The sequence below is a fragment of the Cladophialophora psammophila genome (genome assembly GCF_000585535.1).
Source record: "Cladophialophora psammophila CBS 110553 chromosome Unknown aczJe-supercont1.1, whole genome shotgun sequence".
Lineage (NCBI taxonomy): Eukaryota > Fungi > Ascomycota > Eurotiomycetes > Chaetothyriales > Herpotrichiellaceae > Cladophialophora > Cladophialophora psammophila.
The window spans coordinates 1,232,433-1,258,410 of NW_006912922.1; the positions used below are offsets into that span (position 1 = coordinate 1,232,433).

The 25,978-nt window shown below is 53.4% G+C and overlaps 7 protein-coding genes across 7 annotated transcripts; 1 reads left to right on the top strand and 6 right to left on the bottom strand.

The window, feature by feature from the left end:
• Positions 1-135: 135 nt before the first annotated feature.
• A1O5_00440 (uncharacterized protein) lies at positions 136-4,252 on the bottom strand (the record flags this gene model as incomplete). Its single annotated transcript, XM_007741059.1, has 3 exons — positions 136-3,580; positions 3,628-3,832; positions 3,886-4,252. 3 exons carry the CDS (start codon positions 4,250-4,252, stop codon positions 136-138), a joined length of 4,017 nt encoding a protein of 1,338 aa, XP_007739249.1.
• Positions 4,253-5,326: 1,074 nt separating this feature from the next.
• Positions 5,327-7,822, bottom strand: A1O5_00441 (uncharacterized protein; the record flags this gene model as incomplete). Its single annotated transcript, XM_007741060.1, has 4 exons — positions 5,327-5,484; positions 5,550-5,838; positions 5,889-7,761; positions 7,818-7,822. The coding sequence occupies 4 exons, from the start codon at positions 7,820-7,822 to the stop codon at positions 5,327-5,329; spliced, it is 2,325 nt and encodes a 774-aa protein (XP_007739250.1).
• Positions 7,823-10,280: 2,458 nt separating this feature from the next.
• On the bottom strand, positions 10,281-11,222 carry A1O5_00442 (uncharacterized protein; the record flags this gene model as incomplete). The annotated part of the gene is made up of 1 exon (XM_007741061.1): positions 10,281-11,222. The coding sequence occupies one exon, from the start codon at positions 11,220-11,222 to the stop codon at positions 10,281-10,283; it is 942 nt and encodes a 313-aa protein (XP_007739251.1).
• A 601-nt stretch (positions 11,223-11,823) lies between these two features.
• A1O5_00443 (uncharacterized protein) lies at positions 11,824-14,934 on the top strand (the record flags this gene model as incomplete). The annotated part of the gene is made up of 1 exon (XM_007741062.1): positions 11,824-14,934. One exon carries the CDS (start codon positions 11,824-11,826, stop codon positions 14,932-14,934), a length of 3,111 nt encoding a protein of 1,036 aa, XP_007739252.1.
• Positions 14,935-20,012: 5,078 nt separating this feature from the next.
• On the bottom strand, positions 20,013-21,113 carry A1O5_00444 (uncharacterized protein; the record flags this gene model as incomplete). The annotated part of the gene is made up of 2 exons (XM_007741063.1): positions 20,013-20,119; positions 20,174-21,113. The coding sequence occupies 2 exons, from the start codon at positions 21,111-21,113 to the stop codon at positions 20,013-20,015; spliced, it is 1,047 nt and encodes a 348-aa protein (XP_007739253.1).
• Positions 21,114-23,816: 2,703 nt separating this feature from the next.
• A1O5_00445 (translation initiation factor 4E) lies at positions 23,817-24,601 on the bottom strand (the record flags this gene model as incomplete). The annotated part of the gene is made up of 3 exons (XM_007741064.1): positions 23,817-24,251; positions 24,303-24,398; positions 24,452-24,601. 3 exons carry the CDS (start codon positions 24,599-24,601, stop codon positions 23,817-23,819), a joined length of 681 nt encoding a protein of 226 aa, XP_007739254.1.
• Positions 24,602-25,218: 617 nt separating this feature from the next.
• Positions 25,219-25,889, bottom strand: A1O5_00446 (protein sym1; the record flags this gene model as incomplete). Its single annotated transcript, XM_007741065.1, has 4 exons — positions 25,219-25,565; positions 25,614-25,719; positions 25,767-25,821; positions 25,876-25,889. 4 exons carry the CDS (start codon positions 25,887-25,889, stop codon positions 25,219-25,221), a joined length of 522 nt encoding a protein of 173 aa, XP_007739255.1.
• Between the last annotated feature and the right edge of the window lie 89 nt (positions 25,890-25,978).

The window sequence follows — 25,978 nt, forward strand, 5'->3', positions numbered from 1 at the left end:
GGAGGACAATGAAGTGAGACATATGGTCTCGTCTAGACAGGTCATACTTATACTTCTCTCACCCACGACAAGTACAAAGTTGTATTTATTTCCCACGTTTCCTTCTCCCTCGGGAGTCCCGAATGTACCCTTATCTCAACTGGGCATGAGCGGTTTGTACCTGTCCAACCTACTCGCTCCCGATCTGTCATCCTCGTCCATGAGTCCCCCGTTCGCATTCGCATCGCCATCCTTTCTGTTCCTCGTGGGCAAAGGAGCGCTGTTACTGCTGCCTGTATCCCTCCTCGGTGGCAAGGGCGGTGCCGGAGCGTCGTTTGCATCGGGGTTGCGTTGTGTCTGCTGCTGTTGAAGTTTTGATATTCTCACAGGTGGCGGTGGAGGGGGATGATTGGCGCCCTTCTGCTGGCCTCCCGCACCAGGTCCCGACGTGACAGAATCAGGGGCGCTCACGAACGAGGCTGTTGAACTAGCGGTCTCTCTGCGTTTGGGCAGCGGTGGAGGTCGCTCTTCGGCTTCAGGCGCCGTGACCAGGTCTGAACGAGACACACTCGCCAACCGTGGCAGGGCAGGGGCAGCAAGGGGACTCAGTTGCGGGACGGCCACTTGGCTTGACGAAGTCGTGAGAGCTGTCGGCTTCGTGGGTTTGGGAGGAGGTCGTTTCTTAGGGAATCCCACCGCTGAGGAGGATCTCGCAGGGATGTTTACTAAATCGCCTGCTGAAGACAGGGCTGACCGTACAGGAGAGGTGGTAGCGCTTGAAGCTCTGTTCCGTGGAGCCGAACCTCCTCGTGGTGTTGGGGGCGTTGGACGTCGAAGGGACTTCATCTCCGCGGCTGTTGTTGAGGGAATCGCAACTCGTTCTCCCTCCCAGGGTGGAGGTACCGTTCTTTTCACCGTTCGTGGCGGCGGCGGCTCTGGTTTCTTGCTTCCTGGTCTGCTTCCTGGCTTATTGTTGTCCATAATAGGAGGTCTTTCGACTTCGACCCAGTCGTCCTCTCCACCCTCCCTCCATGGATTGCCCTCGCGGTTCCCGCTCAACATCATTCCTTCCTTTGGTGGTCGAATCGCGCTTCTTGCAGCTTTATTTCCGTCTAACCACCACTTCCTCTTGTCGCTGCTGGCCGGAGGTAGACCTTCTTGAATACTCTCATATCCCATTAGACTCTCCATCACGCTATCGCTTTCGTCATCAGTCTCAATGTCATCCAACCCTTCTGTGGAATCACCTGCTTTGCTTTTCATTTCTTTCGCTCTCTTAGAGTATAGTTTTTTGGTCAAGGCATCCTTCTTCTCTTCATCTACCACCCTGATACCCACATCAAATATAGCATATACTGGCCTGTGATCGCTAAATCTTAAGCCCATGACGCTGTCGTATTCCAGTTGCTTCATTTGGGAGCCGAGTACCCCACCAGCCTGGACCGCATTCCGGTTGTGGTTGACCTTCCAAAGGATACGGTCGGTCCAGGCAGGTATGCGTTGCTTGTCACTCGAGTCAAATTCGTCTTTGCCAATATCGTATTTGTATGTCGGCAGGAACTTGACCCGTCCTTCCCGATAATAGTTGAAGCAATTTCCCACCACCATCTGGATGTTTAATTGGTCGTTTTCATAAAGCTTGCCCAATGCCTCTTCCCTAATTTTCTCCGACCCGATCATAGCTTCAGTGACGAGGGCTTTGACTCGCTCATAGCCCAGGCCGATTCGGTAGTTGAAGTCCCCCGCCCAAACGATGATCTCGTGGTCCTCAATGCTCCGGTTCCGTTGGAACCTCAGTCCAGAGGTGATTGTGTTGTAATCGCGATTGCGTTCTTCGTAATTGGCGAATCCTGCGGCCAAATGGGCGGTGACGAAACATACCGACGTGCTTTCAATATCCATTCTGATGGCGACGGCGCCTTTATTTCCAGCAATTCCACTCATACCGGTTTTCTTGATGGCACCCTCCACATTCTTGATTCGGCCCAGAATGCTGGAACGGACAAAGACCATCAATGCAGCTCCCACCAATTGACCGCTCCTCAAAAGGACATATGCGTCTCCCTTCGTGGGTACTCCCTCGAATTTCTCGTCGGGGCCATGCCCGTTGAGACAATTTCTGACCGCCCTTTCCCACAGCATTCGACGATTGGGGTCTGTGCTCATGATTTGCTGTGGACTCAGCTCGACTATCTCTTGGAAACCAACCACCACAATGTCCAGGTTCTTCCCGCGAACGTCCAGCCATGGAGTCAAGTCCTCGTGGATTCCAGTTGTTTTGCCATTCAAGTTGTATGTTCCCATGCCAAGCCTGAGCTGATCCCTCGACTCAAACTCTGGTCTTCGTCTCGCAACTTCTGCGACGACCCAGTCGTTGATGGGGTCGAATAGATCTACGCTCGTCTGTCCGACCAACCTGCCGAGCAATAGATCAACGGTATTCTGCCTGTTTTTGTCCTCAAAGTGATTGACATAGAGACGAGTAGCACTCTTCCGGGCATCCGCAAGGGCACCAGCAAGACTCATCTTGCCGTGCCTGGTGAATGAACTCTTCAACGCCCCAGTCCCAGCATATATTCTCGAAAGAGCATCGCCATTGTCAGCCCACAATGCAGAATGGCGCATCCAAAAGTCAGAATTTCCTCGTTCGTCCCGATGAGACAGAAACAACTCCAGCGCCATTTGGCTGACTATGCCTTGTATAAGGTTCGTTCGATCTAAGCAGTCTAGGCAGTTGACACGAAAGATGCCGTTCTGTTGCATGATGACAATCGGTCTTCTGACAAGCTTTTTTCTGCCGTGATCGATGGCGACCTCCTCTATTTCTTCTGAGAGGAAGTAAACGAACGACTCAGCACTTGCGTCCAGATATGGGCGGATTGCTTTCGCTGCTTCATATCCGCTCGGCCCACGAGTCCGTTCGTGAAAATCGAATTCTGTTTCGTGAAGTAGATGATGTTCCTCCACTTCACCTTCCTCGTGACGTCGTAGTGGACTCCTACTCACATGATAGCGGTACCTCTCTGTCAACTCGACCTCGCCCGGTTTGGAGGCGCTAAGAAGGTTCACGATGTGGACAGCACCATACGTTCTCTCCAGGCTTGCGAAATGTTTGTCAAAGGCCGGCTGTGTAGCCTCCGGCGAGCGGGTAATCTGGATCTTTTGTTGGCCAGGTATCAGGCTGCTTGAGCTTTCCCAGAATATCGGTATGCTGCCGCGCACTTGAGTGTAGGAGAAGCAAAGGCCAGTGGGAGACCAGAAGACGGTCTCAGTCTCGACAAAGTTGGCAACGTTGCCGTCATCATCAATGCCTCGAGAATTGAAACGTGTCCCGGCTCTTCTGGACGACAATCTAGAGATGATGGTTAAGGTTGTGGGTGGACCTGGCACAGTTCCCCGGATCGGAGAGGAAGAAGGTGGTATCGGCAAACTTTTGACAAAGCCTCGAATCACAGAGGTAAGAAGGCGAGAGCGGTCAAGAGCGTTTCGCTCGTGATCGGTAAGCCTGCTCCTGAATTTGATCAGCGGATCAATCATATAAGAGTTCCAGAGGAGGCCTTCGTCGAGACTGGTAATGTCTACGGTGCTTTCTGCCTCGGCACTGGAATCTGTCAGCTCTGTTCTCCTAAACGACTGATGGCGACTTACCGGTCCTGTAGCCGTCGAGTAAGGTCAAAATCGGCACTATAGTAGAAATTGCCGTTGCTCAGGAGTTTCCTCAAGGCGTGGAATGGATGTTCCGAGACGTCGTCGCCCTGAGTGTAGTCGACGTCGTCTGACTGAAAGATCTGTCCAGGATACGGGTTCGGATAAGGGCCATGCGCATGGTCAAAATCCGCACGGTTGAGACAGTCTCAACGTACATCAGCATGCTGGCTTTGTGGCAGGGTAAGTAAACTGACTCACAGAATTCGACAGCGAAGATCTTCTGGACCGTCTCGCCTGGCCTCACAGTAGCCACCTCTTCTGACCCTGTGATGACGCAAAGGAAGACGTCGTTGTTGAGGGTGATGAGACCTAAAGTTCCCCTCGCGGTAGTGACAGGATGAAAATGTTCAAGGTTGATGAGAGACTTGTCTCCGAACTCGACCATACATCGAGGGGTCGAATTTGATCGACTCGTGTTGCCCAGGGGAAGGCTGGTCGAGCTGGAAATTGAGGTTCTACCACTCTCTGGTGCGGCATGGGAATGGCGAAACACCAGGACATGCTCATCCGTTGCAAGGGCCACTGTTCGATGGGGGTAATCATGGATCAACACCCTGGTTGACATTGTGTCAAATGTCACCGGATGGCGCGCGCTTGGGCCCTCATCGCCAGGCTCATCAGCGGCGTCTATCTGCAGACGAGCTTGAGAAGGTGTGAGCCCCTCAAGCCACAGACCATTGACTTATTGCGGAATACGGTCGCGTGCTGGAAGATTGAGTCCGGTGGAATTTATGAGGCTCCGCGCCGCACACAAGGCTGCTTGCTTATGATGATTGACACGATTTTTCTGTTACTAATACTTGTCATCGGTAGGTGTGTGACGGCCGGATGGTTGGTTCCCCTTTGGAATTAAATCAGTGTCGATGGAGACGGAGGAACTGGAGGTGAGGTTTCTCTGACGGTCATGTGACATGCCGCTTAGTGAGATTTTGAGAGGCACGGTTGTGGCACCTGCTACTTGATCTAGATACAGAAGACGAGAGGACGCAGTACAAGTAGCACGGACAGCACACAGCTTCTTTGACAGGATCTATTTTATTCATTATGTTGCTACCCAGCCTTTTTATCTCCAAGGCAATGAAGCAACATTGCCAGCTAAGCCGACCGACCTGAAAAATGGGTATCATATATGAAACCCCAAGCAAGAAACGCCAGAAGACCGCAACATGCAAAGGCGGCAGTGTCCTCAAGCCGACATCCAAACGACATAACGTCGAAATGTTTCGCCGCTCCATCGCGAGCTTTTCTTCGGCCCCAGACCGCTAATTCTCACATGTATTTTAGAAACTCCCGCTAAATCCAACATTGTCGTAAGTCGTAACCATGACAAAGGAAATTCATCCACGTGTCGCGTCCCCTGAGGCATGAAAAACCAATCCCGAATGCTCGAGAGGATAAAGCCATGCCTCCTGAAGTGGCCTATGTGAGAGGCCCTCCTTCGTCGACCTTGAAAATTGTCATAGATTGGGGGGTTGCAGTAGAAAACCGAGAGATGCAGTTGTCGTTGAAGTGTATGGTACTGAAATAGATGATGGGACAGTGCCACCCGACTTCCGCCTCGTCGTCGTTTTCCCACAATCCTTGGGACCAGAGACGGGCCAATCTATCCAACTCGACTTGTCGATATCAAGAGAGCCGCTCACATAACGGTGCATGCACTTTGATCAGTGGCACCGTGCTGAGATTTAGCGGCCACATCAGGCTTTTTATCACCTTTTAAAGCTCGCGAAGGCCGACTGGCAGCTCCTCCCAGCATCCAGCCGGCGATGCCTCCAGTTGGTTTCCTCTTCTTGGGGCCTAGAACGTAATGGTCAGCAAGGATCATTTCCCGAGCCGTTTCTGGTTGAACCCATGTCTCATACCTTTTTTCTCCTTCTTCGGGTTGATAATATCTTCGAGGTTTAGGATAGTGTCCTCTAATATCTCTGGGGGAGGAGGCGGTGGTGGCGGCTCCTCTATTATTTCTTCCTTGGGTTCGGGAATGGGCCACAACATCATTGTGATGTGCATATCGGGCTCAATGGTTGATTCCCAATAGTTGGGCATGATGATCTCTTTGTCCGGGCCGATCAGGTCGTAACGACCGGCCATCACATGTTCTGCAAGGTTATCGATGTGCGCAAATGCCTGGACGATGAGATTTTCCATATCCTGCCGAATGTCAGATTTGGAGTTATGACGCGTTATACAAACCAACTTACCCGCCATTTGCAACATCGATCCCAGGGGAAATTGTAATTGCGCCCAATCGCATCTTTGAATCTGACAGGAGCTTTCTTTTCGGGCCCCTTTGCAGCAGCGGCTTTCGCAGCGGCTTCTTCGGCTTCTGCTTTTGCTTTGGCCGCTGCTTCCTCGGCTTCCTTCAGTTTAGCTTCGGCTTCTTCTTTTGCCCTTTTTGCCTCCTCTCGGGCGGCAGCTGCTGCCTCCGCCGCCTCCTTTTCGGCTGCGTTCTTCGCAGCCGCCGCGGCGTCGTCGATCATCTTCTTCTGGGCTGCAGCCTTTTCTGCTTTGGCAGCTGCTTCTTCCGCCGCAGCTCTCAGGGCGGCCTCTGCTGCCTCTTTCCGAATCTGCTGTTCTCTTGCAGCTTGCTCCGCGGCGGCTCGGACTTGTTCCTCGTAAGCCCGAATCGCTTCCTGTCTCGCTTCTTCTCGGATTCGTTTCTCTGCTGCCCTGCGCTCAGCTTCTGCCGCAGCGTCAGCCCGGGCCTTTGCCTCTGCAGCCCGGACGGCTTCTTCTCGAATCCGCCGCTCTTCTTCCATGCGTGCTGCCGCAGCCATCGCTTCTGCTCGGGCCTTTTCTGCGGCCGCTAACAAGGCCTGTTCTCGAATGCGTTTCTCTTCTTCCGCTCGTAGGGCGTCTTGTCGCTGTTTCTCTTCAGCCTGACGAATCGCTTCTTGCCGGGCCCTTTCTTCGGCTTGCCGGACCTTCTCCTCCGCCTGAAGGAGTGCGTCTTGTCGCGCCCTCTCATCCTGTCGTGCCTTCTCCTCAGCCTGTCTAGCCTTCTCCTCAGCTTGTCGGACTTTCTCTTCGACTTGCCTCAGTGCTTGTTCTCGAAGACGGCTTTCTTGCTCAGCAAGTGAGGCTGCCATTGTGGCCTTTTCGGCCGCTTCCGCGTCTTTAGCAATCTGTTCTTCTTTCATCAAATCCTTGAGGCGTCTAACAAGGTCGTCGTCGTTCTTAGCTTCAAGCTTTTCGGCAGATGCACTCGCAGAAACGGGCTGTGGGGAAGGCGCAAGAGGTGGAGCGTAGTATGGATAAGGCATCTGTTGCGGGTACTGCATGTAATGTGGCGGATACTGGTGGGCACCGAAGGGGGGAGGATATTGAGAGTAATAGCTCGCCGGGGCAGGTGGAGCACCATAGTTAACAATGGTAGGCGGCCCGTAAGGAGACGAGGTGTATGGTGCGCTGACTTGTGAAGGAGCATGGTGACTGAAGCCAGCTGGATATCCAGCGTGAGGTGGGTATGGCACCGGTTGGCCTTGGGGATAGTGGGCTGGAAATGGTATAGCCATGGGTTGCGGTTGAAGAGCTATTACTTGATTTGCGGGATGTGGCACAGGAGGATATGGGTAAGACGCCGACGAACTGCTGTGAGTATACCCGTTGTGCTCATAATATGATTGAGGACGAGGCATGTGAGAGCCCAGGTCCCGCCTGGCAAGGAACTCTTCGGTCGAGTCTCCGCTCTCCGTCGGGGATGTGTCTTGCAATTCTCTGGTTCGACTGCGAGCAGGCTCACGAATAGCCTGCTGGCGGTGCACCGCCTGTCGTCTTGCTGAATTGGACCTGGACTCGTATTGCTGAACTCTTTCGCGATGGTCTAATCTCGAGGCTGAATCTGAGCCATCGGCCTCTCCAAGTTCATTCGGATATAGCACTTGAACGAAATCGTGGTGCGAGGAGGAGCCGCTCTGACTCTGGGTAGGCTGGATGACCGAATATTGAGGGGAGACTCCAGCAGAGACCTGGACACCGGTTTCGTGGAGCTCGTCGTCTTGCGAGCCGCCGGGGGAGGGAGAACGCGAAATGTGGGTAATGTCAATGTGTGTATGGCTGTGACGACCTGAAGACCTAATAGCAGGGAGAGTTAGCACCGGTGGGTGGAAAATGTCGGTGAAATAACCCACCCCATGAGAGATTGAGTGAGGTCAAGGAATTACCGCGTCCAACCTACCCCAGAGGGAAGGCTGAACGAGATAGCCTTGAGGGTTATGTTAGTGTCAAGGAAATGTGCTAACCGGGCCAAAGAGGGCTGACTTCAGGCAATAGGACCGTCCAAATGGGCCAGATCCAGTGTATTTTTATTTTTGAAACCAGTCTCCTCCAGCGTCAAATTGTGGTCGAAGAAAATGAGAGGAACCTGGCGAGGGGCGTGGTTCACCTCCCGCAGGTGCGCCGCCGGTAGCGTCTGGTGTCGTGAAGGTGCGCAGGGTGCGTCGTGAAATTCCGGCGAGGTGGATCCGTGGGGAGGGAAAGGGACGAAGGGTCGGGCCAGAGGCAGAACAGGTTGCATATGCGAGGAGCCGAGAGGAACGCCGATCAAGCGACGGAAGAGGGAAAAAGGGAATTACAGAGTATTTTTCAACGCAGGATATGAATGCGTGATGGCGACGGGGATGGAGGTGGTGGAAAGGGTGAGGATGAGGGTGGGTGTCGAGGGAGGAAAAGGGAGGAAGGTGACAATTGAAGCGAGATGAGACGGTGAGTTTGGCTGCCCAGCGTGCAAATGCAAATGCAGATGCAAATGTGATGTGCGGGCGCGTGGACAGGTTGTTGACGCCAAAGTGATTGTTTGGCGTGATTGTAGTGTGCAAGTGTGTTGACGGGGGATCAAGATTTGGGTGCTTGGATCCGCCCAGAGAGTCAAGAGGGTCAAAAAGGGGGGGCGAGGGGGGGTAACGAAATTGGTGACTGATGCCCAATTGCTCACCCACTTAACGGGTCCCCCCCTTGGGGTGGTGCCTTGGGTGCCCCTAATTCGTCAGGTGCAGGCGCTGTGCGGGCGCAGTAGGCAACGGCCAGCGGGCGCAGTTTATTTGGCGGTGGTGGGGCCCAGTTGCCTCAGGCCTTGAGGCTAGAGCCCCAGTCTCTGACTCCTCGTCTGCACTTTGTCTCCTAGGCCTCCAACTTTTTCTGTAAGGCACCAACGACGTCAATTGAGAAATCCTTGTCCAGTGTGGAAAACGGTATTCAATGCTTCGGTCAACGCCAGCCGTCAACTCAAGTCCGGGACGGTGTTGTGGGTGTTGTTGTTGTTATCGCTGATGTCAACAAAGGCCCCGTCAGGTTACCACCAACTCTGGTAACGCTATGTCTCCCAGGACAACTCGGCCCTGGGTGACGCTGACAAGTCCGCGGTGGTCGGGTCCAAACAGACCTCGAAAGGTTATATCAATCCACCCAACGTTGCAGAGTCCCTCGACTTATACAAATATCTTTTTTGTTTTACCCTTTATTGTGAACTTTTGGTGTGGCTTTTCGCCCCGGGGTTTTTTAATTCTGCAGGATCAAACTGCAGCGTCCGTCAATGGGTACAGCGGTGCAAAAGGAAGACTAGAAAGTAATGAGCCTCCCGCCAGAATCTGAAAAGGGAGAATGCACGATGTGTGTTGGCGAAAGGAGAGTGTCGCCACAACAACCCGCAGATTGTCCAAAGGTACTCAGGTGACGCAGTGGTCGTACAGAAAATTCTTTCCCGGTTGCAAGCGATCTGTAAGGGGTTGGATCTAGTTGTAGTAGTAAGCGCTTCTTGCGCGCTGTCTTTCTTCGATCGCGATTGGATTTGTGATTCTGAGACATTGAGGGCTCCTGGGGAGGAGACGTGAAGAGCAGTAAGTCTGGTGTTATTAATGGGAATGAGGAGTGACAAAAGTGCGCAAGCCGAATGCAATGGTCTACATTGGGTTGATATCAAGGCAGAAAGATGGCCATCCACTCCCTTGATCCGTCATGGCATTCTCCGTCTATATACATATCAGAAACCGAAACAACCCGGTCTTCAAGATTGCCACCGGGACACCCTGTTTTCCGTAACGCAGGGCGATTAGCCTGATATTCACCCCCCCCCCCCCGTTCCCCTTGGGTGTCTGAGAGTGATGATGCCCTTTCTTTTGGTGATTCTCCCAACAAAACCTCAACTTCAGAGCGGCCTGACGGTGGGTTTCTTGACCTCGTGGTTGTTAGTTTGTCGGAAAGGCGAGGCTCCAGCGACTCTAAATTAGACGTGATGGGCAGGCACGACCCACGGCCGCTGACGGGGTGAGAGCCTCATTCGCTAGCGGTTGGGTGTCGCGATAATCGAGGCATCCTCAGAAAAGCTGCCACGTTGGCCGGCGCCGAAATGCTGCCCAACTTCCACCTTCGAGCATCACGCTAGTGGGAACGCCTGCATCTGACATGATCTTCGCCGAACCGTCGTTTCTCCCATGGTCCATTCGGTTCTCTGCAGGAACTTTCGCATGGTCCACCTCCCGTGCGAAAAGCCATGGAGGTTCGTACGTGGGTGGCTTTTCCACAGCTCATTTATTCGAGGAAACGTGTGGACTTGGGCTGCTTTTCTGGTTTGCTGCTCCAGGATTTTGCGGGACGTTTCAGCCCTTGGATCTGTTCAACAATTCCTGGGCTGCAATAACTTCCGACTGATCGGTCCCGGAGGATCTTGGTCCGCTGCGGTCCTTGATGATAGCCTCCAGTTTTGACGTGGCCAACTGGTTCAATTTCTGCAACTTGTCTGGGGTGATCGGCGAGCTGGTGTTCCCCTTTGATGTCGTGTTGGTCAGCAGGAGCTTGTCCGTGGCCAACTTAAGCCCGTAGAACCCCCGCAGATAGTCGTCGCAAAGTTCAATGCTTCGACTGAATCGCTGAATTGCCTGTGACAGGTGCTTCTCCACGCCGGCACTCTCCGTTGACGACATGGCAGCCAGATACTCGAGTTCGCCGAGTCGTGCATGAAGGTTCCATGCATTGGGAGCGATGATTACGGCCTCCTCCAGGCAAAAGATAGCTTGTGGAAGGCTTCCCTGCGAGCGATAGAGGTCGCTCAACTCACACCACGCTTCCATGTCGGTGGGAAAGGAATCAACAAATTCCACCAGGTCCTTGATAGCATCTTGCGGCCTCCCCAGGCTTCTCATAAGCGCAATTCGTCGCTTATGAATGGGGACATTCATGGGATTCTCCATCAGTATTCTGGCATAGTCTTCTAATATCCTCCGCAGTGCCATTTCATCTGCAGCCGTGGCTTCCTGATATAGCCCTCTCAAGGCCATAACTCTTTCATTGGTTGACCCAAACCGGTGACTCAATCGCTCCACACATAGAAAAGCAGACTTGTCGTCCCCTGTCCGTAGGCAGGCATAGAGGAGTTGTTCAAGTTCGTCCCATAGTTCAGCGGAATCCGCCGTGTTGAACATTGATGCAGGAAAGGTCGTACTGACAGATGACGACTTTGCAAGGATCGAGGGAGCCTGCTGTGCTATGAGCAGAGCGGAGGCAGGATCGGAAGAATGGCCTTTGACTGCGACTGTCGCCATTGTGCTGCACGACGTCCGTGGAGGGGTTTTTTACGAGAACCAAAGTCAACCGGGGAGGTGGTCTTCGCGGATGAAATAGGAGTTTCGAAAGATGGCAATATATCCGTACTCTGCAGAAATAGGCAAGATGAGGCCGTCAAGGTAGCACAAGGCAATGGGAGAAGGCACTGACAAGGTTCAAAGGCCACTGCCAACAGAAAGTAACGTAGCGAGCTCCTCGCAGGCTGCCCCTGGCCGCCTTAGTCTCTCGATCGCGACGCAGGCTGCTTCGGAGGAATTGTCTTGGCATTCGGACGGAGCATTTAGCAATCACACGACGAGGCCCTCAGCAACTTCAACATATCATCGCCTCTTCTGGTGGTCTGCTAATGCTTTGCGGTCTACAAGCGAAGTCAAACAGATGAATGCGTGGACGTGAGCTGGGCTTCGAAGAGACAAGAGGAAGGTGCCATCTTCCTCTCTCTATCCAGGTTTCCGTGAAGGAGTGATATCCCGAACCGCAACCCAACGTATGTGTCGCGTGAGAGATGAGGGTTCCCGAGATCTCAAAGGAAATATCGACGCCTCAGTTCTCATGACATCCTAGTCAACTCTTCCCAAGATGTTCGAAAAGTCACTCGTCGACCTTATTCGGGGTCTACGAGGCCACAAGGGAAATGAGACGGAATACATCCAAGGCGCTCTGAAAGAGTGTCGGAGCGAGATTCGTTCCCAGGACCTGGACCTCAAGGCGACCGCACTGCTCAAGCTCATTTATCTTGAAATGTTTGGCTACGACATGACCTGGGCCGCGTTCAACGTCTTGGAAGTCATGGCCTCCCCTAAGCCGGCCCAGAAACGAGTTGGCTACCTGGCCGCCGTCCAGAGCTTCCGACCAGAGACCGAGGTCCTGATGTTGGCCGAGAATTTGTTGAAAAAGGATCTCACTTCTCCTTCAATACCTGTACTCACCCTGCCGTTAGTCACACTGCCGCACATTGTGACATCGTCTTTAGCACTGTCGATTCTGACTGAGCTTATGCCACGACTGTCACATTCACAACCCGCCGTGCGCAAGAAGACCATCGTTACGCTGTACAGGCTGGCTCTGGTGTATCCAGAGACTCTGAGAGTGGCTTGGCCAAAGATCAAGGAGAGGTTACTAGACGAACAGGAAGACAGCAGCGTTACTGCCGCCACTGTAAATGTCGTCTGTGAGCTCGGGTGGCGAAGACCCCAGGATTTTCTGCCCTTGGCACCAAGGCTGTTCGACCTCCTCCTTGCTCAGAAGAACAACTGGATGGGCATCAAGATTATCAAATTGTTCGCAGTCTTGACTCCCCTCGAACCACGATTGGTCAAGAAACTAGTCCGGCCCCTGACGAAGCTGATCCAAGAGACAACAGCAATGTCGTTACTCTATGAATGTATCAGCGGGATCATCCAAGGAGGAATTTTAGATGGCGCCGAAAGCGGCGTAGATGTGGAGGAAGTGGCCGATCTCTGCATTTCCAAATTGAGAGGAATGATTGTATTGGATGGCGACCCGAATCTGAAATATGTCGCTCTCCTGGCGTTCAACAAGATTGTGGCCACCCATCCTGCGCTAGTTTCGATGCAGCAGGATGTTATTATGGGCTGCTTGGATGACCCGGATATTTCGATCAAGATGCAGGCTTTGGAATTGGTCTCGGGCATGGTCAACAGCGACAATTTACAAGCCGTTGTCAATCGCCTCATTAAACAGCTTGCCGGCTCAGCATCAGCCACCGCGGCCGCAAACGGACGTATGGAAGAAGAGCAAACAGACATGGAGCAGAGGCTGGTTCCGGACAAACGAGGATCGGAAAATATTCCTTTGCCAGATGAATACCGCTACGAAATCATCAGCCGAATTCTCGACATGTGCTCTCACAACACTTATGCCAACATTACCGATTTCGAATGGTACATCGAAATACTGGTCCATTTGGTCAGACACCTTCCGGCGGGTACAGATGCGGCTTTGTCAAGAGCTGCACCAGAAGATGACACCTCTTTAGGAGCCCGGGTCGGAGGTCAGCTTCGCGATATCACGGTCCGAGTCAAAGATCTCCGACCAGAAACGACTAAGGCCGCCGAAACCTTGGTGTTGTTGTCCAACCGCGCAATCGCTTACCCGCAACATGGCACCGGTCAAAGCCAGGTCATCAAATCAGCAGCCTGGATCAGCGGTGAATTTGCCATGTATTTGTCCAACCCATATGAGGTTCTCAACTCGTTGATCCACGAGTCGTCCGGACAATTTACTCCAACAACTTTGGCAATAGTCATCCAAGCCATCCCGAAAATCATTGCACGGATCGCCACAACGGCTGACCGCGAATGGAATGCCTCGAGGGGCGCGACAATGTCTCTAGTGCTGGCGAGGACAACTGAGTTTCTGGAGAAACTTTCGTCCCATCCCAACCTCGAGGTGCAGGAGAGGAGCGTGGAATTTCTTGAACTTCTGCGCCTGGCGTCAGAAGCGCTCTCTGCACAAGGCGGAGAGAGTCTTCAGGCACCGCTCTTGCTGACCTCTGCAGTCCCAACGCTCTTCAGTGGCATGGAACTCAACCCTGTCTCGGCGGCAGCACAGAAGAAGGTTCCACTACCGGAAGATCTAGACCTCGATGCGCCCATTAATCCCGACCTGTCTACGGTCTTACAAGAGTCGCAGGTTGCGGATGTAGACGATCACGCGGAGGATGCATTTCAGTCTTTCTACCACGATCGCGAACCTGTACATGCTATCACGCCGCTACACCCACAAACAGCAGCGGCTTACTTGGACGCCGCCGCTGCTGCTTCTTCCGAGAGCGCACCGCTCTCATACCAATCTGCGCCTGAGTCTCCAGCAACGCTGGCCAGGCGTAAGGCTGAGAGGATGGCCCGGAACAAGGACGATCCATTCTATATTGCTCCTTCCGATGACACGGATCCTCATTTCCACGACATCATCAGCACGACCAACGGCGACGAAGAGCTCGACGTCGACTCGATCCCAATCATTGACCTACATATCGACCGTAAGCAAACGACCGCGACGAGAGCAGACACGGAGGGAGAAGAACGCAAACCGAGAAAGAAGAAACCCACCCGGAGATTCGTCGTGGCGGCGGACGAGACGCTCGAGTCTTCAACGGCGACCACACCCATCTCGCAGTCATTCTCGAACTCGAGCCCCTTCGCGGCCCTAACCCAGGTCCAGCGGACTCGGTCACTGAGTCCCAACGCGCAACCGCGCGGCGCACACTCTCGGCCAACGCGCACACTCCTCTCGGTAGACTCGTCGACGCTGGAACACCTCAGCCTCGAAGGCGCCGGCCCAGCGGAAACCGAGTCGGAGATCCTCCGACGCGAGGCCGAGGAGCTGGAGATGGCGATTGCGCTGCGCGAGGTGGAGAGGAAGAGGCTCGAGATGCAGCGTGAGCTGGAGCGGCAGCGGACGGTGATGGGCGAAGGGGTGGACGCCGAGGGCACGGTCGTGAGGCGGAAGAAGAAGAAGAAGACGAGGCCCAAGGTCGCGACGGCGCATCACACGGGTGAGGAAGCCATCACGGTTGAGCCTGAGGGCGGCGGCGATGGCGACGAGGAAGGGTCCGTCAAGAAGAAAACGAAGAGGAGGAGGAAGGTCACGCTTGGCGAGGGGGTTGCTGAGACGGAGGCGACGGAGAGGCTGGAACGCGAGACCGCCACCGAGGAGCAATTGTGATATTGATATGAACGATTCTGATTGTTCTCCGGTGCCCCTAGGTTCTAGCAAGGAAGACAAGGCCAGGCAAGGCCAGGCAAGGCCAGGCGAAACCCAGGTTCCGATGCGACATAGGACGGCTTGACTTGTATAACGCAACGCGAGCAGGAGAAACAAACGTATGCCGTATACTTTACGCAGTTGTATGTATGTCCATGTGATGATCTGTCAAGAGCGGGTTTTTGAGCCTCCTTTTTGAATGAGTGACGGAACCAAGAGCACGGCCTGCCTGCATGCTATGTAGCTGCTCTCTATCTCATCCACCATCATCACTATTCTATCGTTAGTACTACTAACTCCCTTGGTAGGTAGTTAATGTATGTTCTGTGCACACTTGTTCGAATGCTAAGAGCGTACGGAGGTGACGGATGCAAAACGCACCTTGGCGCACTGGGACGTCTACAACACCTACACAATACATACACCGACCATACCAACACCACAGGGTACCTCATTGCACGGCCACTTCTACACTGCACCTACAGATCTTTCTTGGTCAGTCATTTATCCCTCCCTCCACCCCCCTCAGTCCACTCGCGCATCCACCCATTGCATTCCAGCAGTGGAAGGGCGAAGGGGTTGCGGTTGTGGCGCAGTCTCTCCCGCCTCGAAGCTTTTCTTTCCACGGCCTGTCTGTTGGTCTGCCTGTCTGCCTACTTGCTGCCCCGTCAGGGCCCTCACCTCAATCAGTTATTTGTAGTCCGTCTGTCCTCTTTCATGTGTGTGTTGAGTCCTTGATGGCGCAGGCCCCGCCTCACTCGGACCCCGCGCCACCAGCCCAGCCCAGCCCAGCCCAGCCCAGCGAGGCGTTTCCACAGGGCAGGTCCTGCACCTGTGACGGGTATGCATGTGTGTGTATGTGTGTGCTTGTATGTGTGCAAGGGCGCAGGCGGGTTAGGGTAAATAGGGAGGTTAGGTTAGGGTAAGGTCAGGTAGACCAAAGTCTCCCATCTACTACATGCAGCTGGCTAATCGCGGGAACGAGGAAGGGAAGAATACTCGCTTCTCGGTACTGATGATCGTACACGCATATACGAGGACAAGGAGATAGAGTGAGGCATAAGCGAGAAGGATCACAAGAGTAACAAAGCAAAAAGCGAAAGGCGAAGCGAGGATTGGATGGGTACTGGGTACGGAGGATTCGAGGTTGAGTTTAGCAAGGCGGCGGGTGGTGGTCAGACAGAGAGAAACAAAACACTGTGAGGAAGGAGGAAAAGGAAGAGGGAAGAACGAGGGCGGCGGGCACTCAATGCCCCTCTTTGCCCTCCCTGCGCACTGTGCCTGGTGAGCCCCTCTCCGTTCGCCCTGGTTCGCCCTGGTTCGCCCTTGTTCGCCCTTGTTTGCCCTCTACTCTAACGGTACTTGCTCCAAGTACACGCAGACTAACCCGCCTCATTATTCGCTGGAAAATCGGGTACTCGGTTACCCTCTGCGGAGGAGTCGTGCCTAACCGACTAGACCCCTTGGCTGCAAAAGCAGGTGATATACCGGGTACCAAGTAGGTACTAAGCCTCACCAACCTTCCCCATGTCTGCCTGCGCAAGTTTCGTTCATTTTCCCAGGGCTTTCGGCGTTGGCTGACAGCCCGCCAGCCCTCTCTAAGTCCCTCAGTCCCGCCCGTAAGTCTCTCTCCATCGCTCTCTCTTCAATCATCTCATCCACCAAAACACCGCAGCCCCTGGTCTTCGAGGACCACCCTCCTCCCCCCCCCCCCCGATGCATGCCTGGTGACTTCCAACTAGGTACCGACTAGGCAGTGTTCCAGAAGATTACTACCTCTGGCATATGACCCCCCACTGTGACATGGCTCCCGGCTCCCGATCTTTCATCCCTCGCTCGCCCTTTCGCGCCCTTTCAATGGCCTCTCAACCACGTGGCATTGGGGTTATCTTGCTAATGCTTGCTTGCCCTCTTGCCCTCTTGCCCTCTTGCCCTCTTGCCCTCATCGTCATGGACGTGGTGATAAGAAAACACATGACTCTCCTTCCCTCCCTCTGTAGCTGGCCTGAAGCCAACAAGCCCCCTGATCGCCTTCATCGTCTTCCCATCCCTTCGATGGGGGGACGTAGTATTTGCAATGGTGGTCCCAGCTGACTCTTGTGCAGCAACGCCCCTCTTCTGCCAACAACCCATCTCTGATACGATGCTCAAGTTCCGTGCATATCGTCCCGTGCATCATTACACACCAACCGCCCTCCATCCCTCGTCTCCCCCTAAAATTAGTTGCAGCTGGTCCCCTTGTCCGACAGCTAACAAGCACCGCGACCTCTGTACAACACCCAACCACCCAGATCTCTGTTCCACTCTTTCCATCAGCCTTCTCCCGCGTTATTTCAGGAACCGGTGTCTCATTCGACCGTCATCACTGTCCTACTGTCCCCTATCACACCCACTTCCGGAACCTGTTTAGCTGTCTGTAGCTAGCCTCGTACTTAAGGGTGTCACTGTCTCCCCTCTTCCCGCTGCTGCCGCGGCCAGCGTCATCACTTAGAGCGTGTTGCTGTGTTCGAGGCGTCTTCTGGAATGATTCCAACCCTGGACGTCGTAATTTCGCCAACGGCCCCCCCCCCCTCCGAGTCCCCAGCGGCAGGCGCTCGGACCAGACCTATGGACTTTCGACAGCCCGCAACCCGCAGCCCCTGTCTCTTTGAAACCTCAGGCCAAGAGACGACGGTGCTGGTCGTTGTCCCGACCCTGCCCTCCCCCCTGCTCGTTGGCTCCATTGATTGTGCGCCATGACCCTTGGGCGGCTGGACAGCCAGCCCGTCGTCCCTCCAACGCTCTTCCATGGCTTCTAGCGACTTTCCATAATGGGCCTAGTCGATTGGGATCCACAACGAATCCCCCCTCCAGGCCTTTTTGCGGACTAGTTCGCTAGGTTGGCCAGGCTGTAACTTGGGATTCAGGCTGAGCAGTGCTGCCTTTTTTTGATGCCTTCCCACCGTGACTTCTGTCACTTCTGATCCCTCGCGGAGGGGGCTGAGCGGACATCTCTCGTTCGTCAGCGCCATGATTCCTCTTGTCTAACGCGTCCTTTCAATTTGCCGTGACTCATTTGTCTTGTCCGAGCGGGTTGTTTTCGTGAGATTTGAGACAACTCCAAAATCGTTCTTCAGCCTTGCCAATTCCAACGTCTGAATCCGCCGCTGTTCATTTGCATGTCCCCGTCAATCCACTTGCGAGGCGCAGCCACTGACAGGACCGCCGCCGCAGAAAGCATCTTGAGAGCCCTTTGGACGTTTTTTTGCTCTCGCAGAGAGGCAACTCCCGCTTTCGCTGGTGGTTCCTGTCAGGCTTAGCCTCAGTTGTGGCCTGGCTGTCTTCGCCATTCATACCGCGCCCATTTTCAATCCACCCAAATCTATGTGGGCGATCTCGAACCCTACTGCTTTCCCTGCCCGCTTCGATTCTGCCCGGGCTATCGGGCATATGCGCTGCCCCGTCACTTGCTTACTTGAATCTTCTCTTGTGCCCGCGATATCTCTCATTTGGATCATTTTCTTTTGAATTTGCAATCTTGTTAACTCGAAACTTTCAACATTGCCTTCGATTGCCTGTTGCCTTAGCCGACCCATATGTGTTCCAACCCCAGTCCCGTGCTCTCGTTGGTTGTTGGGAGTTGCCACCGACCGTTGCCCCCTCGGGAGCCAGTATCCCCCTTCATACCGGTGTGCAGTCTGATTTCCCTCTTTGGCCAGTGACGCATGGGACGATCCATTGCTCCTTTCTGCGGATTGTGGCATCCTGGCTTTAATCCCTGCACAGCCAACCCTGGTGACCTTGTCGCTCCCTCTTCACTCTGCTCGGATGCTTGCGCTCTCCACAGCATTGGCGGGTCTCTGTAGCCTCCGCTACTGTTCTGATGTCAGTATAAAAGCCCGGCATCGCCCCCAACATCTGCTGGCTTCTTCCTTGAACATCTCGCACATACACCACAGGTCAAACACAGTTTACTACCATATCACCACCTCAACCCACATCTTCCCGTCATCTTCCCATCAACCTCAAATGTCTTTCACCACAGCGATGACACCCAAGACTTCGACAACAGTTCACGCAAAGCACGCCATGGGGTTGACCAGCCAACCTCCACCAGTCATTGAGCGCCCCCCAACTACGACAAAGCCAAAAGGGGGTAGGTGCCCCGAGCATCCCCAGTTTTGAGAGAGGAAGACTGACAAAGCTGTAGGGTGGCACAAAAACTAATATCATGACGGCTTGGGGATGATGAGAAGAAACAAAAGAGAGAGAGAGAGAGGTACTTAGCCCACTCACCTTGGATGAGAAGACGACGCAATGGCTGATCGAAATGCTAGTGTCGTCATCCAGATCCCGACGGATACGACCAGAGACCTCGCGCAACGAAAACATTCCTTTCTAGTACTCGAGGCTTGACATCAACATGGGCGGCTGATATGGGCTGGTGTTTGGCGTATGAGTAATAGCATGGGCCGACTTCTGGGGACATATAGGAGTCGTCTACAGGTTGGAGGGATTGGGTAGGGAGGAACAATTGGGGTTGGGAGGGTGATTGATTTTTTGATAGACCACTGACGTGCTCTGACGTCATCGCCTGTAACACCATTGTGCCACAATCTGCATTTCTGCTGGCAAGGCTGCACGCTCATCATGCGGGATGGTGGCAAGGCTGGCTCACTGCATAGATACCTGGCTCGCTGGATAGATTTCCCAAATTGCCAGGCAATCACTTGCCTCTAGATTCCTGCCTCGGCAGGCCTCGAAACAAAAACTACCTGTGACTACTATCGTACTCGCTCTGGCTGCTTTTACGTAACATCACCCCTTCCCTGCCCAACAAAGGCTCAAAAACCACAAACAAGCTCTCCAACGAGCAATTGCTGGCCTTGATAGCCTCGCACCGCACACTCCTCCACGAGCACCATGACTTCTTCCTGGTTTCTCGACACGCGACCGCATCGCCTGCATTGCGGCATTTGCTCGCCAAATATGTAGACTTCTCTGCGTCCCGGATCTTGAATTCGTTTTAATTATCTATGCAGTAACTAGTTGCTGGGGCCTCAATTCAAATTGTCAATAACCTTCCAACATAACCGCCGAACATTCATGTATTGGAACGTATTCATCTGATAATCACCCGGCTCCAGCCTCTCGGGTCTCTCGCACGCTGCGACTTGGTCAGACCAAAGTCTCTGACTTGAGGAGCAAGCACAAAGCTTACCGTAGCCCCCGACCTCTTTGCGTAGTCGGTTCTCCAAATCGAACTCTCTTGCGTGACGTTCACTTGGAGAATCATACTCGCTAGCCGTCACCGGCGACCTGGAGGACATTCTGCTCAAGGTGTATCTGTGGAAGGACAGGAGGTAGTCGCCCACTATTTGTTCCATCTCTTCGATCTTGGATTCCGCTTGTTCCTGAGAGTACTCCATACCGATCTCGGGCGCAGGGGTATGGGAGAGGAGGAGAAGGGCGACTTGGGTGCGGCCGAGGAATATCACCAGGACAAAAAGCAGACAAAGAACCAGATCTCTGCGACCTTGTGGCATTTTCTGGGTGACGGCCATCTTAAACATCATCTCGTGAAGATTTTTTATGAGCTTTTCTGCGGCTTTCTCGGCCAGGGGAAGGATGATGGCTTTGAGAAAGCGGTTGATAGTGTCGGGTATGACGTGTAGATGCCGGGGAGCACCAACAGGGCGTTTCGATCCGAGATTGGCTTCAAGGCTCAGTACGGCATCGGCTGGAACTGTAAATTTGTTCAGGAGCAGATACTCGAACCATAGGAGCCTCAGGGCTGCCTTGAGAGTCGAATGCTCTTCAATATCTCTCCTGTAGTACCTTCCCAGGACGCGTAGGATTTGGGTCTGGAAATCTTCCTCCTTTTCCTCAAAGTACTCTGTCGTCCATTTGCGGTACTTTTCCGGATCGGCCAGCAGTTTGTCAAATATCCCGGTGATGTTGTTTCGAACTTGGTTGACTGTCTTCTCCAATTCGCCATTTCGGATGCACATGATGATGGGTGGATTCCAGGTCTGTTGCCTGTCGTATGACTTTTCCCCATTGGGGCCGTGAGACGTCTGGAATGCGTGCCGGATCTCCAAAGCTGGCTGAAGAGGGTGGAACTCTCTAACCAAAACGTATAAAGGGATTCCGATGTACATGTCCAGCGGAATTTGGAAAGGGCGATGGGAGACATCAAAGGTAGAGTTCGCAAGATACTGGAGCAGATTACCTTTCCGTAGCCGACATGTCAATTCATCTGTCTGGTCAGCGGCTGCTATCTTGATGCGATGGGCTGGTCTTACCAGGGAACAAGCTAGTCTTACAACCATCCCAATCGCTTCGATTAGGAATGCAGTACTTGGGGCATTTTCGCCGTTCTTTGGTCAAGCAATTATTACAGGGGTTGCCCAAGTCGCACTTTTCAGGTGTTAGCTTTTGCACGGCTGCTGATGTGGATGTGTCGACAAACCTTTTCCCTCATTACCGCACACCGAAGGCAAGCGCCGCGTCTTCGAACTTCACTGGCTTGTTGTCTCTGGGTTGGATTAAGAGGTCCCGTCCTCCCACCGCCACCGCCGCCTCTTTCGCGTGATGTGAGTGAGCGACAGTCACCCCGGATGGTGGGCACCGGTGAGCTTGTACCCATATTGACATATTGATCTTCATGACGAAAGGGAAGTGTATTCCATGGACCGGTTCTGCCGGGAAACCTTGGGTAGGGACCTGGTGATGGGTTTTGCGGCGAAAGGAACTGGGGGCTCGGGAAGAGATAACGCGATGTCTCGGCCAGGGGAGCAGGAGTATCAATGCCCAGGAGACCCTCTGGATGAATTTGTCAGTACGTCAATCGGTCGAATGGCATGAAGCAATGATCTGACCTGTCATCGCATGATTAGCATCCAGCACGTAGTCAGACCCGAAGACTGTCTGGTGCAAGGACTGGTCACTGGCATGATCTGCTGGATGAGCGGGATGGACTGTCGAAACACTGGCACTTGGGCTGGGGGGAGTATCAACATCTGGAGAGAATTGCCGAGCATATCCCAAAGCCGCAGTATAGCTTGTGTTTGTCGAGGTCGCCACACTACCGCGAGAGAGCGTGGACCGGGTACTCACAGGGCTGGCAGCATCTGTGGTCGACGGAGTGTTTGGTTCCCCGGCCACAATGAATCCACAGTTACGAGAGTGCTGATCAGGCTGCCAATTGGGCTGCTGTGCGGACGTGGAAAACGGCGGTTGCGGCGGCTCATTGTATTGGGGCTGAGACGAGTAAAGACTGTGTAGACCGGGACCTTGATTAGGTACAATCCTGGGAGGGGGGAAGGTGCCTTGGAGGTGGCCAGTCTGCCGTCGGTTGCGCCCCATCTGCGGTCAAGCTAAGCGGCAATCAGTTGATCTCAAGGGGCTGATCGATTTTCTGTGTAGATGGATCTCGACCCGTTTTCCGGCAGCAAAGGCAGAAGGATGCCCCAAGCACAGCAATCGAGGCGAGGCTCTGGAACGGGTGATTTGGGCAACTGAGTGGGGAAGGATGGCAGGAATGCGAAAGGAGAAAGAAGCATCAGGCGACGAGGCGACTACAGGCCGGGTTTATGAAGAAATTGAATTCGAGGAGTCGCAAACTGTGAGACCGACGCAGATTGTTCATCTTGAATGCATCATCTGCTCTGGCTCGCCTCGACATGCCAGATGGTGTATCTGGCTATCTGGGCATCGACAAAAGTGAGGGGCATTGTCGTGGTGGTATTGGGGTGGGAGGCGGCATTGCAGCAGCTGCTAGCCGGGTGCAGCATGTTGGATAGAGCGGGATGGTTCGTCTAACCCATTGAAAACGAAGCAGGAAGCAAGCGTGAAAAGCACCACCATGCTGGCTGGTGAGCGCGTGTTTGCGAGCAGGTCAGCAGTGCGACGGCTGAATGTGCCAATTCAGTTGTTCCAAGGCGAAGAAGCGTTACCGAAATGCTGACCCCTGTCACCGGTTGCGATATTGTCCAACCAGATGCTCGATTCTCAGCCGCACCACACCGCGTGCTGCCTAACGAGCCGAAGCTGGCCGACGAAACACAGTTGCAGTAGACCACAAGCAGCTGCCCGGCGAGCCGGCGTGATGAACGGGTGGCACTTTGGCGAACTGGTGATTTTATGTAAGCAGCTTGGGAGGGCCTTTGGCACCGTGTTTGGCATCAACATCAAGATATTCGTTGGGAAGACCAATGTTGGGCTTATGTATCACGCCATCCCACTCGCCCAGGGATGTTGCACTGGCTCATCCTGCGTGGCGGAAGAATGAAGAATGTGCCATTTCTGTACGACGACTAGGCTGCCAGAGGAGGGAAGAATGAAGAGAAGAAGAAGGGGAGAGGGAGAAGAAATCGCGGACGATTCTTCTTGGGAGACTCACGGCCTTAAGTAAATGTGACATTTTGCCTCAAACTTCCTCCTTTTTGTCAGCCTTCTCGCCACCGGCTGGCTGCAAGGTATAACCAGGCAACAGTACGAAGTACGCGAATAGGGGGGATCGAGGGTGTAGGGCTGAAAAATTCATTGCTTTTTGTTCTCCAGATCACCGAGAGCCTGCCACTGGATTGGCCCAGCCGCCATGGCTCTCGACCAGTAGAGCTGTTGTCAATGTATCAAATATCAAGCTCGTATCTTGGGTGCACTCCAACGTCCACCCTGTCGCTATGCTCATACCGTCGATAAACATGCAAAGGTATTCCCTCCCTCGTACTTGAGACCCATTTTACCCCGTGTCATCGAACGCCATTGAAAACCTTGTGTCCAGGCAAACCGGCCTGAAGCAACATGTCGTGGTCAGAATGGCCCTGGCCTTCGACGCAGACGCCTGATTCTCCTCGTCCTTAAACAGTATACTTTGTCTTTGCGCGGGTGCTGCCTGCATGTGCAGCGTCGGTGTGGCCACTGAACTCGAGCTGGTCGTTGTCGGGGATTTGAAGGACTTGCTTGAACCGGGCACCGATCTTCATCAGTGTGTCTTTTCCACCAGCTTTTCCGGTGGTGCGAGTCCATAATCCAATTCGGTAAAAGCTTTTTCGCACGTTGACCACAACACCCATGATCTCGTTGTCTCCCTCATCTTCCAAAGTTTCTCCGATGGCAGCCAGTTGGGTGTGCAGCCATAGCTCATCAATGTTGACGGCCTTCTTATCCTTGAATGTATAGGACCACTTGCCACCGTGCTTGTTCTGAGGATCTTCCCACTCGGGTCGCACTCCCCGCTTGAAGAGGTGATAGTCAGATTTGACAGCAAGGTCAGAGGTGGCCGTGATGTTATTCTGGTGCCATGTTAGACGAGATTGACCCAAAAGTGCTCCTTGCAAACATACGTATACCCCCCAAAACTCTTCGACTGTGTCAAATGTGATCACCTCCTTCAACAAGTCGTTCCAATTGTCGCCTTTCGAGGAGGGCGGTTTGGTGAACTATTCACAATTAGTTAGTGCATGAGGGAAGCAACTGCGTCATTGCGACTCACCCAGAGACTCCATGTGTTGAGCAGAGGGTGCTTGACGTTGAAGTTGTTGACGTCGTGGAAGATGGTCTTGATATCATCCGATGTCGAGGGTGCTGCGTTTTCGTTTGAAACAGGGCCGGGAACCGGCTGAGGCATTTCGACTTCGGCCATCGTTGAAAACAATCAAAGATTTTCTGGATAAGGCTGCAGTTTCGGTGAAGCGGAATGAAATATTCGCTACAGAGGCAAAAAAGGTGAGAAGCGCACGCGACGACGGAAAAGGTCGAAGATTTGTTTCGAGTGGGTTGTGGCAAACTCGGTCAATTGCGAGCGCCCTTGACAGCGAGACGGGCTTGGCTGCAGTGTGCGTTCAGACGAAGATCGTGGTCGGGCAAGAGCAATCGGCGCTCAAGTGATATACAAAAAAAAAGGCAGTGACAAACGTCGAGATTTGAGCCTGTGGTGTGTTGAGTTTGAGGCTGCTCCTCCGCTGCTGCAGCCAGAGCCACATGAAATGTTAAAATCCGCTGAAGCCAAATCTGGTTTAGCTTAGATCCGTGGCACAATCACCAGTACACGCCCGGTTCTTCTCGGCTCTCGACTGCTTCACTTCAACCTTTCCTCATCCTATGTCCGTTTCTCGATATCCTGTGTATTTACCTTGTCGTATGTACTTGCTTAACTTGGTTCGCAGATCCTGCATCTCTAGCCATGCTGTTGTGCTGCCCTGAAGTCTACCAGGAAGTGCCGGGTCAGAAGGCCAACATCTATACCTTGCTGTGCCGCACTTATTTCGAGCTATTCAGATAGCTCAAAAAGCAGTTCCAGCCTAGACTCACAACATTCACAACGAGAACCCTGTGCTCAAGAGGGACTAACTTGAAATTCACCGCCTGAACCAGCGGCCATACTGTCCAGTTGGCCTTGAGCCCCGGCAGGTAACTCTTTGCGAGTTTCTCTTTGGGATCACTTCCTTCCAATACCGACATGCTTGAGAGGAAGAAGGCAAGATGGCATGTCGCAAAAATCGTTTGATCCGCGAAGACTCTCGCCAATATTGTCACATTATGCGATTGGAAGTTGATGTGCTTCTGCAGGAAGGCGTACCACTTGGTGGCTGCTGGACCGAACGCACCTATGCATGTCAACATCCTCCATGGTACACTAGCATCAGCGAACTTACAGCCGCCGTATAAGCACATTCGAGCTGTCCGAGCGCTGTCATGGTTTCTGATACCTTTCCGCTCCACCGCCTGCTGGGCAAGTGTGTCGCCAGCGGCAAAAAGCACCTTTGTTGGTCAGCTGGATCTTGGAGGAGTGAGTGAGGTTATATTACCGCGGTTGTAACGGACTGAGTCAAAAGCGGTCGCTTGGCCAGCTTTGCTTGATACCTTGTCTATGGTTAGTTGGCAGCATATCAGAAAGGAGCCAGTGGCCAAACGAACCAGCGTATCGGCATCTTTCCGTCCTCCGCTTTGGATAAACAAGATTCCGCAGGTACCTCGTAGATCAATGAGATAACATAACAAGGCCACGTTTAGCTCTTTC